Genomic DNA, 17797 nt, shown 5'->3' on the forward strand with positions numbered 1-17797 from the left:
AAACTTGGTTTTACAAAGGAAACAATATTCCGACGTCCATAAATTTTGATATTTCTGTTATTTTCAAGACCGTTTAGTTCATATCTAAACTTCTCTAAGCATGTCTAATTTTAAGAAAATCGTTATTGTCTTTGAGTGAAATTTATATAACAAAATAAGAATTAATAAAATTGAGCCATAAACAAACATTCTGTATTCGAACTTAATGGAAATTAGTATAGTTAGGTTTTATATAGTCCTGAATAAGAATTCGTTGACACTTTATTCCTAAACAGATCCGTAATATCCCTTCTCGATATTTGACATAAAAAATTAGTCCTAATAGGCCATGACTTCAGGTTAATGTAATAAGCAACACAAAATTTTAGTACGTTTTTGGGAGCTATATCCAACAAAAAAAAATCAAAATCGAACCATAAACAAAGATTTTACAAGGGTGAACAGCTCTTAAGTGGGACACAGTGTATATGAACGATGTTTTCATCACTGGAGGGGATGCAGAAGGATTGATGGATAGTGTGTCGCTTGTCATTCCACAATATAATGAATTTTGCAAGCAAAATCGCTTGATTGTAAACTTGGAGAAGACAGTTGTGATTGAGTTTAATGAGTTTAGTGAGACGGTGAATTTACTACCCACTATATCAAACCTTTACCACGCTTGTGATAAAGTTCTGCTGAATTGCTATTAGACACAAATCAGACCACGAACTTTCTTGGCTCCTATATTGACTGCTACTTAAGGTGGTAGTTTCTGCAGCAAACCAAACAAAACGTTCTTGGCTTGAGAGGCCACTAGCTGCTTTGTACTACCTTACCTTTCTGTTTTATATGATAATGTAAATTAGGGACAAGATTGTGAAAGGATGTTTATGCAGCAATAGAGTCTTGCTTAGGATGATTTTTAAACGTCCTCTGAGACAACCATGTAAAGAGATATTTCAACATCATAAAATATTAATAATGATAACACATAAAAATTAAAATTCGCATTTCTGATGTCTACAGTAACTATACCCGTTATGAAGAAGAGTTATGGAAACAAAAACCCAATCATACGTTTTGTAAGAGGTCCCTTAATTATGCAGGCTTCATCCAAGTCTAAAAAATCCATCAAGAGGCTGCTGTCAGTGAATGCTTTCTACAGCCTGGAAGGATTTGAAATGTATTTGAGAGCATTCAAATGATCGATGTTTTCTTTTCAAAATTAATGTGTTTGTTTTTTATGTCAAAGTGTTGGTCGTTATATATTTGCTTGTAATACTCGTCTTATACATTTTTTATAAGTTAATGACTATATTGTTTTCCAATCGAAAGTCAATCACTAAGAGGGCGAGTTTTGAGTCCATTTTAAAAAGAAAACTTCATATTAACATATGTCCTATACCTACAGGGACGTAAAATTTTCCAAAATATTTCTTTTTAAAGACTGTAATATCAGTTTAGATATTTTAATGAAATTTGACACACAATTTTTTTAAAAATACACCAACGGCGGGCGTATGAAATTTCACCTAAATATTTTGGCACACATTGATGGTACGCCACTGATTTCACTAAAAAAGATAAAATTATTTTTTATTTGGTGCGAGGGATTAAAAAAAAATAAAACATTAAATCTGCTTAAAAATCAACGCAAATGTCTTTTTTTAAGGAAATGGCAAGCCATGAATAACATGTTGGTTAATTAGGTTGCCACTGCACTGATTAAATCGAGAACTTTTTTGGGAAAAATAAAATATCTATATAAACCAAAATATCTAGTTCTTCAGAAAAAAAAAAGAATGTTCATTCCACTTTTACAGTTTTAATGAAATAACACAACTCGGTAATAACAAGATAAACAATAAACGATTTTTATTTAAAAAAAAAATTACCACCTACTATTAATAATTTTTAACAAAATTGTCTATTAATAAATTAATAACAAACTTTTTGAGAAAAAGTTAATTTAATTAATTAAATTAATTAATTAGTTATGCTTCTTCTAGAAATATTTGCAAATCCTCTTCTAAAAATGGCCATTTAGACTTTCTAGCAGGAAAAAGCGTGTAATTAAGTAATTTCCAACAATTTCAACCCAAACATTTACCGAAAACTCATCTTGATGTTTAAATTGTACAATTGAATGGGGGTTTTTATCGGCCCAGATCTGGTAGTTGTGGAAATTTTTGATCGACCATTGACAAAAATTAACACTAGGGAAGTAACGCTTGGACTCGTTGAATTGATATGGGTACGATAGAAAATCGTGCAAAACTTTTCCTAACCAAGACGTGCGAGATGTTTAGATTATTTCCAATCTTTTTAGTACTAAGTTCAGGTTTTTCATAAAAAGAATTTAAAACTGCTTCTTCAATTTCTGGAGCTCTTACACCCCGAAGGGCCCCTTTTGAATGATTATCTGCCCTCAAAGTCCCTGATTCAGTCAACCATCTCTATACATAAAATGCATATCTGCCAACTCCTCATTATTAAACTCGACAAACTTGACCATTCTTTTTTAAAATAATATTGCTCGTAATATTTTAAGCACCAAATTAATAAGGCGCGAAGAAATGAACTTTAAAAACTGATGTCAAACAACTGTCAAACAACCGCCTTGACAACAGAATTCAGACACAGCCTACTTCGATGATAAGAAATAATTTTAAATATTTTAAAAATACACCTCAGAGTTAACGTGCTTCGTATTTTAATAAAACCGGTAGACAATTACCTAAGTAAGAAATAATAATGATGAGAATTTTCTGCTTGCTGTCATATTAACGATATTGTTATAGTCATGCAGAGAAGAGGTTTTTATTTTTTTCAGCGGAAACGGTGCATCGGCTTGAAAATTATCAGAAAATTAAATTTCTTTAGAAATGATTGCAGATTGTAAAAAAAAAAATTTTTTAAGAGAAATCAGTGGCGTAACATCAATATCTGCCAAAATGTATAGGTTAAATTCCGTACGTCCGCCATTGGCGTATTTTGAAAAAATTGTGGTACACCACATAATGTCCATTGATAAGTGGTGTTACAGATATTAAGAACATAGATTTTATTTTTGATAACTTTAGCACCACTTTAAAAGTTTAGACGTTTAGAACATAAATTGGTTAAGGCTTTCGCGGCCCGTTGATGAGCTATTATCTTGATTCGGGTTTAAAGGCTCAGTCTACGTCCAACATCGGAGATGGAAGGACCTCTGAAGAAGCTCGCCACCCGTGCTAGCGAAACGTTAGGAAGTAATTCCAATCGACGACAGCCTTTAAACCCGAATCAAGATAATAGCTTGTTTAGAACATATATGAAGTTTTATTTTTACAATTGACCCAAAAATCGCACCCTTAATTATTGACATTCAATTAGAAAACACCCTGTATGCAGAAGTTGTAATTTGTTATGTAATTGTTTTCTGACGAATACCCAGTACAGATTATGTGAATAAATTATCAATCTTTCTCTGTATTCCTATTAAAACGCTTCAATTACGATCATTATGTGCTTGTAACTTTACCGTAACTTGTAACTTTACCGCATTAAAGCATTCGAGATACGGATGAAAAGCCCATCCCGCAAACATTCTACCTGAAATTATACCGATTATGACAAAAGGGCAAATCCCGCTATCGAGTCACCCCTATTTCGAGCATCTTCACCTTACCTGGCCGAACCCCTAGAGTCCCTGGGCAGCGAGTTAAACTTGGTGGATATATCGGTGGCGGTGAGGGAGTTCTGCCTCCCGAGTGTGGGAATAGTGCTGTGAGGGACGGCCCCCGCAGTCGCAGACGATCCCCGCTCTCTACCAAAAAGAAATTTAATTATTAGATTCCAAACTGATTTAATGGATGTTGCGGTTTAGGCGCGAACGTACTATACGCCCTTTACCTTCCGCGACCCCGGAATCCCTATCATATTGCCGCGAGAACTAGTAGGGAGTAATTTACTGCACCTTTCCAAACTTAGTTAAAAGCGATTTACGGCAGTCTTCCCTGCGCTATAGAACATTCTCTATTAACAGCTAATTTATACAATTTATGATAATTATAACATGTAATTATATTTCCACAATAATTATAATACACGGATGGCCCATGTATGACATGTTTTAAGTAATCCTCGTCAAGAATTCGTAGACGCTTTCTTCGTAAAGGAGTCTTTAATAGTCCTTCTCCATATTTGACACTCAGATAGTCCCACTTGGCCACGACTTCAGGTTGTTACAATAAGAAACATCCCATTTTTCAAAGAAACTTCCACAGGCTACTGTGATACCACTTACAAAACTTCTGGATCCCTTCTGCGTCGGTTGTTGATGAATCGAAATTGTTGACGTTCCGCCTCCTTACAGTGGTAAGTGTGGGGTTGCTTTTGGACTCATTGTCTTTGCAAGGTTGTGATGAAGTGAATTTTACGATGAACAGCTTAATATCTCTCTTAATGTGGAAATTATTAGAGAAAGCAAAGAGTTACTTGTGCGGGAGATCTCAGTATGTTGTTGTAAATGGAATAAAATCAAAGAGTACAAATATATCTTCGGGGGTACCTCAAATGATGATTTTTTGGTCCCTTATTATTTGCTATTTTCCTAGATGATGTTGGACAGTGCTTTATATATAGGACTTACTCCTTCTACGCAGATGATTTAAAAATTTCAAAACCGGTTCACCCGGCGGCAGACTACGTATTGTTGCAGAGATATTTGTCAAATTTTGAAGAATATTGTTCTCTGAACAGATTGTTTGTTAACCTCGACAAATGTCAATGTATTTTGTTTGCCAAAAAATTGGCACAATTGGAAATTAAAAGTGATCCCTACCTAGGTAACTACAAACTGAACTTTTAGGACTCTGTATAGAACCTGGGTGTTGCATTGGATTCGGGGTTTCTTTTTGAGATGCACATTGTTCAAAAGACTCAAGAGTCTTGGATTTATTCTACGGGTTAGTAATGGGTTTAATAATCAAAAATCCTTAATAATACTTTTTTCTTTTACAGCCTTGTCTGAAACTTGTTGGCATATGCTACGCCCGTCTGGAATCCCATAAATTTTAAATATATCGTACGGCTGGAAAGAGCACAGCGAAAATTTGTAGATGCTATAAATTATAGATTTAATAGACAGATACATTTTTTTAGTTATTGTGAAAACCTTCACTTCTATTGTATACAGTATTTGGAAAATCGTATGACAAATTTTGATTTACTATTTCTTTACTAAGTTGGAAACAATTTGATGGAACCTCCTTTCGTTTTGGAAAAAACATACTTTAATTGTAATTCCTACAGTCTTCGAAACAGGCAAATGTTCGCTGTATCTAGATATCATTCAAACTCGTTCTCAAATTATCAGATGTGCCTGTACTTATAACACTTTAAACGACACTTAAGACGGTATACTAATCAATATACTGCAATAAAAAGCTGTAATTAGTTCTTAATTAGATTTATCTGGAAAAAAATAATTTAAACTAGCCCACTGACAAAGTAACTATTTTTTCCTTTTATTGGACAGCTGCGTCTCTCTGTAGGAAATACTAGTTTATAAATAAAAAAAATAAAAACTCTACACTTGCCACATATATGCCATATATTATACATTCCAAACGTCACTGACCACACATTAAAAGTTCTTAAAAAATATAACGTCAAAACCAGATGTACCACTTGTCCAAAAATCTCTCAACATCTTCGATCCGTCAAAGATAAAATTTCGTTTGAAGATACCAGGAGAGTTTACAGCATTCCATGCATATTCGACAAAGAATAGATTGGACGGACAGGACCAAAAATATCAACTACGCTCAAAGAACATTAAAGAGCCTTAAGACTACGACAACTAAAATCATCATGAGTTGGGAAACACAATCATAAAAGCGGACATCAAATCTCATTCGATAAAATCAAAATTCTTTCATGAAACCAATTCTTAAACCAAAGAAAAGTTCGATTATCCATAGAAATCTATAAGCAATAAAAGATTAGAGTTCGTTACCTAAGCAAATTTGATTTATTAACAAAAGACGCAGGAAGAAAACAGAAGATTTGTAAAAGGTTTCTGCTAGATCAGTAAAAAAAATAAAAATCAAACCTCAAACAAGGATTTGACAAGCAAAAAGGACAAGAGGGGCAAAAACGAATTTTCAAATACAAATATGGTAAAACCTCCTAAATAAGAATTTAATTTATTCTTTCTTAGGGAAAAGCAATCAGCAAAACAACGTTTTATGCAACAATAAAAAAAATCAAAATATCAAAATAAACAAAATTTTTAAAAGGGTGTACAGTTTTTAAGTGGAACTGTATACATCACAATTCTTGAAATTATTGTCATCGTGAATGCCAATCTCAATAGGTGAGGCCGTAAGGTGTCACTTTCCAAAGTTAGCTTGATTAAACAATTCTTTATAATTAAAAATCTTTGACCAATAAGTGAGACCGATTTTTGCTGAAGGTGTGTAAGAATCGTAAAATGCTCATTGTTTTGAATTTTTCGTGGATCGCCTTAATGTGATTTGTCTCTCTTTATTTATCTCCTGAAATTTGTTAAAATTCCACGGAATTTTAAAGCATTTCGGTGCATGTCCAAATATTGAAACATATCTGGTCCTCTTAGTTAAGCAAATGCCAAAAAGCCCCATAAAAATAATCGAAGAAACAATCCAAACAGTGACTGCTTTACTGCACCACGTTTAATGATAAACAAATTGCAACGCTGGTTGAGATAAAAGCAAATCAATTTTTGAAAATGTCAATAAATTTGGGCACCAAAAAGAAATATTCAAAAAATTATCACTAAAACCACGATCAAATCTGCAACCTACAACATGGCAGAGAGATGATGTCTTACCACTACACCATGAAGGTATCTGTAACTATTTAGTCATCTTCCCTTATTGGAACATAGAAATAATAAGTTATGTCTGTCAGTGCGTTGTCGACTTCGTTAATTAAAATTTTTCATTCTGGAATGAGGACATTTTTGTTGTAATTATTAAAAAAAAAGTCTATTTGGATTTATAAACGTTATTTTTTATAATTGAATAGCTGAACTCACAACATTACAAAAATCAGAAAGTATAATTTTTACGAAACATCAAAAACTAATCAATTAAAAATGGTATGTTTTGTTGGTGCGAATAAATATTTGAAATGAGGTGGCTTTTACTTGATGAAAATCCATTTATCAAAATAAATAATAAAAACACCAACACCGTATCTCTATCAAATGTGTGGACATTTGATAAAGATACGGTGTTGTCGAAACAACTGTCATGTCATAATATATAATTTCGTGAAAATCTGAACTTTTATTTCTTATTTATTTTGAATAAATATTTAGTGTATGGCGTGTGTTCAAAAAGTAAGGCGGAACAAAATAAAATGGAACAAAGAATTTCCATAAAAAATTTGTTGCAAAATGGAATACAGTGCTGCAAAACACTTGAAACTTTACTTTGAGTAAAAATAATCCTTCACGAAGAGCTTTTCAAGATGGGGTAAAAAAGCTGCTGTTGCTCTAATATTTTCATTAATTCCCAGCGAATAACATATAAATTGTTATGACAATAGAGAATATCTTTCAAACAACACGGATGGATGTATTCACTGACGTGACCATCAGTACTGACAAACGTCAAAATTCAAGCCCTGTGGTAATATTTCCGAAAACATCCAATTGCTCCTATGTGGCAATATGTCCGTAGCGGCTTGAACGTTTGGTAACCTTTTTAAGTCTCCAACGAGGTTTACAACACTTGTCGCGTAATTATAATATATTATTTAAAATCTTTGGTTAATAAAACATACATTAATAAAATTATTGCGCACAAAGCACGCACTTCAACCTCTAACCACGACGCAGCACCAAACTAATGAAACCAATGCAAGACTATTTAATATGCTTTAATACAAAGGGTAAACAAAATAAATATGCTTATGTGGTAGTTATAACGAGAGCAACAAACTTGATCAACAAGTGGATGTAACAAATGCAGCAGTTCGAAGATTGTGCCAACGTTATGAGACTGAATCCTTTGATAGGCGACCTGGAATAGGCAGAAGACAACTTACAATGGCTCACATTTTATTGTGTTAACAAAAATAAGAAATGATCACTTTAACGCGATTCAAGTGCAATAACAGTTAGTGGACAGTGAGAAGAAGATTGCATGAAAATAACCTGAGCCGAAAAACACTAGCAATTGGTCCAAAACTTACTCCAGCTCATTTACAAGGTCGCCTACGCTTTGCACGAAATCATCTGAATTGGACATTGGAACAATGCGGATCTGTTCTGTTTTCAGATGACCGACGAAGAAAAATATACCGAAAACCAAGAAATCGATTTGCAGAATGCTGCATTGAAGAAAGGAGTACTTAGTTTTCATCCGTAGGGGCGGCTGAGGAGACTTAACGGGCGCTAGGTACATCGAGGAGATTTTAGCAGTTCATGTGGTTCCTTATGTCGAGTACATGGGAGAAGACTTTGTTTTTATGCATGACACCTCACACCGCAATAATCGTTCAACATTACATTGCTGAAGTCGATTCTTGACTTATGGAGTAGCCAGCATGCAGTTCCGAACTCAATCCGATCGAACATTTAGGAAATGAGCTAAAATGAAAATTTTGCGCCAGAATTTTTACCCGAACCTCGATACCAGAGCCGACTCCAACTTCGATACCAGTAGAGGACGAGGGGTTTAACATTCCACAAGAAACAATAGCGAGCTTGATTAGATCTATGCATAATCGTGTGAGAGATGTTATTAGGGCATTATTAAAAAATAAGTGTTAAGTAGTTAATTGTCAATAAGTCTATATCTTTTAGTAATAAAAAAGATTTGTCTCACGCAGTTATTTTACTCCTTTACTGTAGAGAGTATTACAACCTATGGGGCCGAAGTATGGGAAATGACTGATTATTTACGTAAAAGATTATTGGCAATGGAAATGGACTACTGAAGACGCGGTTGTGGACTAACACTGCTAGACAAAATAAGTAACAATGAGATAAAACAAAGAATGAAGATAGACACCACCATTGTTGACACTATCGATGCCAAAAGTTTAAAATGGTACGGCCACGTATGTCGAATGCCGGATGATAGATCGCCAAAAAAAATATTGAATTGGTTCCTCCAGAAAAAAGGAAAAGAGGACGTCCCAGAAACACATGGGGAGACGGTATAAGAAACGCAATGACCCAAAGAAATCTACAAGAAGAGGACTGGAGAGACAGAAAGCGTTGGCGAGTAGGATGCGAGAAACGACTTTAAGTTGTATAAAAATCGCAAATAAAAAAGGTTGCGATGGGCTGATTTCAATGAACGCAAGTGTAGTTTGCGGTGGACGTAGTCAACACACCTACGATTGCTACTCGTAATATTAATTGTTAACGGTGATTGAATAAACGTTTAGCGTCCATCAAAACAATGAAGACATATTTATATTTTTTAAATTTTTGTAATGGACAGTAACATGGGATTATAATCGCAAAACATTTTTCCAATTATTTTTTTTCATTGATGTATTAATCTATAACATAATCTCAATTGATGAAGAGCATTTATTAAGTTTACCAACAAAATTTGTTTCTGTGATAAGACCAATTAAGACATTCATGCTATTTATTTCAGGGCGATTACTAACAAAGCTGATCTCTATTAGTTCAATCACACCACCAGAACTATGCTTAGCACTTTTTACCTGTAATAATAATAACCGGCTCTAGACCCGACCGTGGCCTCAGTATCGCTGGAATAATCCAGACTTCCCCGATTTCTTCTCAGGGTCGCTGAGCCGGCAGTAGAGCCATATTGGCTTCCCGTCGTCCCATATTTCGTTTGGGAGAGCTGGGCCGCGACCGCGGCCTGGTCTACGTATCGCTGATTGTATCTGGAACGAGAAAAGAAGGAGAACGATAATTACCTCGTATGAATAATTATTACGGGAACGGCCTTTTGCATCGCTAATCGAAACGTCGCGTGCGATCAACATTAAGAGTGCATTACGAACTGTATGATAGCGTCGTTTTCTTCTGACACCGAAATCGAATTTTGCATTTCTAATCGTGTCATAGTCGTATGATTCATTAACGTCCCTTTACATTTTAATAATTCGTGTAGTGGCGATCGAAATCATAAGAAAATCTGATAAAATATGATATCGACGGGAACCAAGGCAAGCGCGATGGTTTGCGGTGGGTAATATTCCAGCACCACACCGCCCAACGTTTCAGAAACATCGAGAAGAAGAGGCAAAGCTTATTGGACTTTCAGTTAGTACAGAAAATTTTAGGAAAATTTCAGTGTTCAGGATTGTTGGTTATGCAATAAGCTGCACTCGCCACCGATTCGTATATCTAGTTTAATACGGCGATAAATGTAAATGTTACAGGTTGTTCCCAAACGAATGGGCCATAGCGCTTGTTTTTGTACCGACACATTTAAATTTTTCAAATAAACTTATGTAATACTTAAGTAATTTCGGTCTATGAATCTTACGAACTTCCTAAGATTCACAAACCAGGATTACCCCCTCCACCTACTGTCAGCAACATTGCTCCTCCGACATAATCTCTAGCAAAATATCTAGCTTCTATATTAAAGCCCTTTACAAGGAAACTGGTACTTTGATACTTAATTCCTTCCATCTTCTTGAACAATTAAAAATCATTACATTGGATGCACAGGATATTATGGTTACTTTCGACGTAGAATCGTCCGTTACCAAAGTCCCTATTCCTAAAGCTTACAACATTATTTCAGACATATTAAAATTAGAAAACCTGGAAACAAATCTTGTTCCCTTAATTGAAAAATACTTGTCTGAAACATTTTTTTCTTATAACGGTCACCCACTCATCGCGAATATATTTATCCTATACCACATACTACACCCTAACATAGCCTTGAATTATCATTCGGTCTTTCTGTTTAGAGAAAACATACGCACAGGGACTGAACTTATTTTCTCACATTGTCACATCACATCCCACATCACTGCCCATCAACTCCACACATCTGCTCTTCTCCGTAATAATTTCCACATTAGATATATTAAGCGAAAAACCCATCCAGATGGTTGGGGAAACATCAGCAAGTTTGATCTATAAACAACCGGTACAATAGGAAAGAATTTGCAGATAGTAGCAGATAGTACTTTCAGCAATAATATCAATTCATTTTGATTAAATACCATTATACATTATTATAAGGATAAAAGTTCATATAAAATAGGGTCCAAACCGTCTTAGTTTTTAAATTACAGGGTGTTAAATTTGAAGAGGTGGTCGCGATTTTTTGTAAATATATTCGAAACACGTAAATATTTTAAAATAAAATTTGGTACAGTTACTAAACTTTTTAGGCTTTATTTAACGAACTAAAACTTAGTACTGGATTGTCTTCAGGGGTGGATAACACAGGAGAGGCGTGTAAAAAATTTTCCATAAATTTTTGGTTTGTCGAATTTTCGTAATTGGGACTGCAGAATTTGAAAATCTCAAGTTTTCTACGTAAATAAGGTTCCCTTGTTGCACCTAGCTAGAACACACAGTTTTCGATAAAAATGCTTTTGAAAATTTAATTACAAATTGTTATTTTTATTTTAATGTCTAAAATCGAGGTGCAGAAATTCATTAGTAAGCCTGGGAAGTTTCATTTGTTTGTGTTTCTGGGTAAATAAAAATTAAATGTCAATTATTCGACAGCTTTCAATTTTGTTCATTGTTGGTAAAAAATAGTTTTTGCTTGAATTGTTCTTATGAATCCTTTTATTACCAACCAATCCACTATCAACTGTAAAGCTAATTGTTAAAATAAAAATAAACTTTAAATTTTACGTTACGTTCAAATGATCCACGCTCAACTAAATGCCTATGTGTATTGTATTAATAAAAACTCAACGATCAGGTACCGCATACGATACGATACTCTTGTACCTCCTCCCCACCTCTAGCATTACAAAAGTGGTATACAAAATTAGTATCTGCTAATTCTCTTTTTTTGTTATTTTTATTATTTTATTAGATTTCCAAATTCTGCAGTCCAAATTACGAAAATTTGATAAACAAAAAAATTGGGGGAAATTTTTCCCACGCCTCCCCTGTGTTACCCACTCCTGAAGACAATCCAATACTAAGTTTTAGTTCTTTAAATAGAGCATAAAAAGCTTAGTAACTGTACCAAATTTTATTTAAAAATATTTAGGTGTTTCGAAAATATTTACAAAAAATCGCCATCACCTCTTCAAATTTAACAACCTGTATGTTAAAAACCAAGACGTTTTGGACCGTAGTTTATATGAACTTTGTAAAAAATAAAATAGAGAATGCTATGAAAATTATTGGTGTGTCTTTGATTACTCTTTTTTTTCAATGCATTGTACAACATTGCTAACAGTAGACTGGTACTCCAGATATGACCTGCACTTTTTCTGTTGTCACTTTATTATATATATATATATATATATATATATATATATATATATATATATATATATATATATATATATATATATATATATATATATATACATATATATATATATATATACTAGTACTAGGGCAAATATCAAAAATTGCAAATATCTTTTAAACTATTTAATAAAAATGGGTGTATGGCACATCGTTCGACAGGAAATTTTATTAGAAAACTGAGTTTTTAGAAAACTGGAGGGTATCCCATTAAAAGAAATATTACTTTGTGTGATATCTCGGGAACCAAAGGCTCTAAGATAAAACGGGTAAAATATAGAGATTCCAGCTTAAAAAAAACTTTAAAAAATGTTTTTTCGCAAAACTATATTCTTACATTATATACATTTTTGAGAATTGACGTCACGATGCGGTTTTCAGTTTTGAACTTTCTCGCAATAAATGTCCCTCGACTTTGGAGCACCTTGTACATGGTGATGCATTTGAATTTTTAATGTTGTCATTTTATTAGAGTTAAATGGAAAAATATTTCAAAAAAGAACATTATTTTTCTACGCCACGCTTTTTTACTACCCTATTTTCTAATTTAAAGATTGAAATCGTCCAAATACACTGTATACACGGGTAAAACAATGATGAATCACCAGGTATGAAAAGTGACAATAATAAAAATAATATTATACAAAAGAAAAATTCTATTGATCAGATATGCGTGATGCATGATTGTTAATAATACCGGCTTAAAGTGGATCCAGACTTGAGGCTAGACCTAAGCAGGCTGTGCCTTCCGGCCTGGGTAATACTGGTGTAGTCCGTGTACTCCGTTTGGGGCAGGTGCTGATCGGATCCGGAACGCGGCATTATCCTCCTACCCCCCGTACCAGTGTGCTGCACGTAATAATGAGAGGAAGCAGTTTGCTGCGAGGACATCCTGAAAATAAACGCCACATGTTATTTCCAGCTTGGAATTCATCATTCATTTATCTTTCGCCATCGTATTTGCCTTTATTTCTTGCATCGCGCTGACATTTTGACGATACATTTGAAAAACAGAAATTTGCTCGAATGTAGTGATTGTCTTTCAAATTTTACTTAAAAGAACAACCTGCGCCTTGGAATCATTTAATATCAGACCATGGGCTTAGGAGATTATAGAAAACACTTCAAGACAAATGAGAAGTATATTTGCATATTTATTTAGGTGCTTAGAGAAGTCAGTCGTGTAAATCAAAAAAACAATAAAGGTCCTCAAATTCAGCCCCGAGGCACTCCCCATAAAATTGGTAGACACAAATGATGCCAACGCAAAACCTCTACCGACGACCGAAGATTATAATTTAAGGTATCAAAGGCCTTGCTAAAATCCAACAAAATTAAGCAATTATTTGTTGATACATCCTGAGCCCTGAAAAGGTCATTAGCGACCATAAATAGTGTTGTGGTCCTACTGTGCCCGGTCGTAAATCCAGATTGGGTGACAGCCAAAATATATAAATCAGTAACATGATTATTAACTTGATCATATATAATCCTCTCCAATATTTGAAACATTACACACAGTAAGTGGGACGAACATGTGAGATTCGAGATGATGAAGTTATCTTAGGAATATGTATTATATTAGCCTATTTCCATAAGGTTGGTTAACAATGATGTCGGTAGTATTTTTAAATCGATGCCGCTCAAACCTTTTACCTTTGACTTAATTTCGAATATTACTCTCTAACCACGCTCCTCTGTTACGGTTATGCTGATTAGTAATTCCGCGATGAACACGATCCAAATGCAACTCCGAAATCATATCTTTATTAGTTTTCTATTTACCAGGGGAACACTTTCTTTAAAAATCTGATTAAATGTTTACACATCAGAAACATCGGCTGGATTGCAGCAATACCCTAGCATTCGTAACATTTGAAATGGTACTAGAGAGAGGCACCAGTCAAACATTAAGACAACTTTTTCTCGGACTTAATCGCCATATCAACAAGACTCCTTTTTCCCTTAAACTTAATCCAGGGTAACTCAATTTTGAGGTCCGATGTTTCAATTTAATCATTATTTTCAGTCTGCTAGCCCAGGAGCAGGCGGTTTAGTAATTTGCATAGTATTTAACAGGTCATATAAGTCAAATACATCCACGACATTAGCATAAAAAAATTCTAACATTTCATTAACATCGGATAGAAGGAACATCCGAACCCAATCAATATGTTCATAGTTAAGATTGGAGTAGTCCTAATCCAATAAGTAAAAAATCAAAATAAATAAGAACTATAAGTTTTTTCACGAAATGATAATATTTTTACATGACAATTGTTTCGACAACATCCTGTGTCTATCAAATGAAAGCCACCTCAGTTCAATCCAATAAATAGGTGAAAGGCGTCTATAGTATATAAGTGTTACCTGGAAGGCATGGTTTGACCACCACCGGCAGACATTCGGCGCCCGTGCCATTTTTCTGCCAAACTCTCCAGAGTATTAGGATAGGACCGTTCGTACTGCTGAAAGTGGGGCACACTGGCTTTCGGCTGTTCGGTAATTACGGGCGGTGGCGGTTGGTAACCCCAATTCGTCTCTGGTGGTCGACTGTTGTAGTACAAATCGAGACCGTTCGTGTCAGCCTGCTGCTGCGCGTGTTGCTGGGAATGCCTATCCAGGGCAGACTGCCGATCTAGATTGGATAATCCTAAACCTAGACGTGAACGGGACTCGCTCATCTCGCGACCATCGCCAGTGTGTCTCTGACGAATCGAATCTCTGCAACAAACGGTCTACGGTCTTTTTTGAATTTTCAAGAGTGGGAGTATTTTAACGTTAATGGATGGATACCCAAAGACGCTGTGGTTATCTGTTATGTAATATGGAAGTTGGTAATAAGTTTCGCCTTGTTCGGACCTCATCACACATTAAATATAAGATAACAGAATCAACACCAACAAAGCTGGGGTTCAGATTGAGATCACCTGGTGTTGATTGTATTGTCTTATATTTAAGATAAAACAAAATCCAACCAAATAAAGTAGCTATAATAATATAATAACAACAAATTCACAAAATTATATTCCTAATTAAATTTTTCGGCAAAGTCAGGCATCATAGAAACAGAAAATGCTTGAAGTGGAGGTAGGAGATAATTAAAGACAAGGAAGTATGTAAATAAATGTTTAATTAGGTAGAAACGCAAGTGAAACCTTGCTAGCATGGATTTTTAGATACTGCGGCACAGTAAGGAGATCCCTTCTACGGAGATTCTAATTGTTGACATCCGTGCAATATATCATTTTCTTATAGGTCGTGAAGTTATCACAATGGAACATATTCAATCAGAATGATATGGTGGTGAAACATGAGTGCTACGTTCAACTTTATATATCAGTCTAAGGGAGCAGTTTTGAACTTTTTGAATAAGATACTTCTTTATATGGTATAGGCTACGAATGAATACGCTGTTACAATGATTAAACTATGGCAAAAGTTGACTCGCGCAAAGAAACGTTGAAACGTTTTAGTATCCTATGAGAGATAATTACGGCTTTCATAAATTAATTGTAGATTACTATATACAATCTTTAATTTGCTTGTAAGGTGCTTCTTTCAATTTTAGCCGAATATCTAGAGTTTTCTTTAAATAATCGTTGCCGAAACACTTTTTCAAGATTTCAGCCGTACGAGCACCATTAAGTTTGTTTTTACCGCAAAGTTCGTTGTAACAAATTTGCAATTTGTAATTTTTAAAATTGTAAAAAATTGCCAACGCACGCAGAAATGGATGTACAAAGCTCACTTGAAAAGGTTCCGACCTGACAATCATGCAAGACATTTTTTATAAATGAAACTTGTAACTTTATACGAGGGCTTTTATATTTCGGCATCAAACAAAGAACTTTTTGAGCATTAAAAACGTTGATTTCATGAGCCATCCACCACATAGTCCTGATTTAGCACCTAATGACTTCTTTTTATTCCCAGAAATTAAGAATAAATTACGTGGGCATGTTTTGGAGGCGCCCGAATCGACGATTTAAAATGTGACAAACACATTCTTCGGACATTTCAATAACCACTACCATCTCTCTCACTTTAATTCGACTGTGGTTGAACACTATTGGGTGAACTTTAGCGATATTGTCGTCGGCAGTTACAGTTTTTGGACGTCCCGAACGTTCGTCATCTCCTAAGCTCTCACGTCCATGTTTAAATTCAGCTGCCAAAAATTTCACTGCTAAGTGGCGGTGCATAGTCCTCATACACAGAGTCCAACTCAACTTTGATTTGTGTATGCGTATTGCCTTTTAATAACAATTATTTCATAACAACTTTATACTCAGTTTTTTTCATTTTCACGAAAACACTCACATCGATTCACTCAAATGACTCCCAACTAAAAACCAGGAACCAAGATAGCTGAAACTTTTTTAAGTAAGTACTAGGAGGTGCACAACTATAATCACTGGCTTTTAGTAACTAGCCACCTTCAGAGTGAAGTTATCAAATCTTCGTATTCTTGGCTACGTAGCATTTGCAAATGTAGAGCTATAAAAGGTATAGAAAGAATGGGTGCGCCACAGAGTGGTTATTACGGGAACTTGTTGACCAAGTCGTTATAGCCGAACAACCAACTAAACTAGATAATCCAAGTAGATCGCGTACGTAAATGACACCAGAAAATATACGTTCTGTTAAGTTTTTCCTTGTTTTACTTTTTTTTTATTTACACAACAATTTTAAGAAACTCGGATTCCCTGGTTCGAAGCAGCAATTTTCTCTGTATATATTCAGTTCTAACCTTTGAAAGGATACCTCTCTAGCGTAAGTCTCTTATACTGTTTATGGACCTGAAATAAATTTCATGTTCCTCTCGACAAAGGCATTATCTTGTGGAACGCATTTAGCAAGCGTTGTTAAGTTTAGGTTGTCAAAAATATTTTCGATATCATTTCGGAGAAACAATAAATACCTATACTGCGATCATTAGAGACTCGATCCAATAATTTATTGTCCAGTGGGCTATATTAAGTGAAAAAGCGCACATGAGGTGTGTTCTTACACCCCACTTAATTATTACACTGGTTGGCGGTATTTCTCCTCGAAGCATAAAAATTAATATGCAGTATGTTAACTATAACAACTATGAAATATCTTAAATTTCACTTCAGCTATTATCAGCTAACTCGGGTAGAAAAGTAGCCTAAAAGATTAATATATTGATATTTCTTTCTTATGCATGGTTTCCTTGATGATAATGGAAAAATCCGGGATTTCTTGGCCAATTTACTGAAATGGAAGTCCAGTGTGACCTCGATAATTCAGGGAGAAGATCTCAGCGTCGTTGTGCCAACCAAATAAAGTAGAGTGAACCAC

At 34.7% G+C, this 17797-nt stretch overlaps 1 protein-coding gene across 5 annotated transcripts in view; it reads right to left on the reverse strand.

Annotated features, from left to right (window-relative positions):
* LOC132703895 (rho GTPase-activating protein 100F) overlaps positions 1-17797 on the reverse strand; it is a 254191-nt gene that overhangs the window by 76586 nt on the left and 159808 nt on the right. For all 5 annotated transcript variants that reach the window (XM_060673411.1, XM_060673412.1, XM_060673413.1 and 2 more), the window contains 4 exons: positions 14840-15193; positions 13167-13361; positions 9700-9888; positions 3653-3790 (listed from right to left, as the gene is read on the reverse strand). In XM_060673411.1, coding sequence (XP_060529394.1) covers positions 3653-3790; positions 9700-9888; positions 13167-13361; positions 14840-15193 — 876 coding nt within the window. The remainder of the gene's footprint in view (positions 1-3652; positions 3791-9699; positions 9889-13166; positions 13362-14839; positions 15194-17797) is intronic.

This window comes from Cylas formicarius, unplaced genomic scaffold (assembly GCF_029955315.1).
Source record: "Cylas formicarius isolate icCylForm1 unplaced genomic scaffold, icCylForm1.1 PGA_scaffold_6__28_contigs__length_40554024, whole genome shotgun sequence".
Lineage (NCBI taxonomy): Eukaryota > Metazoa > Arthropoda > Insecta > Coleoptera > Brentidae > Cylas > Cylas formicarius.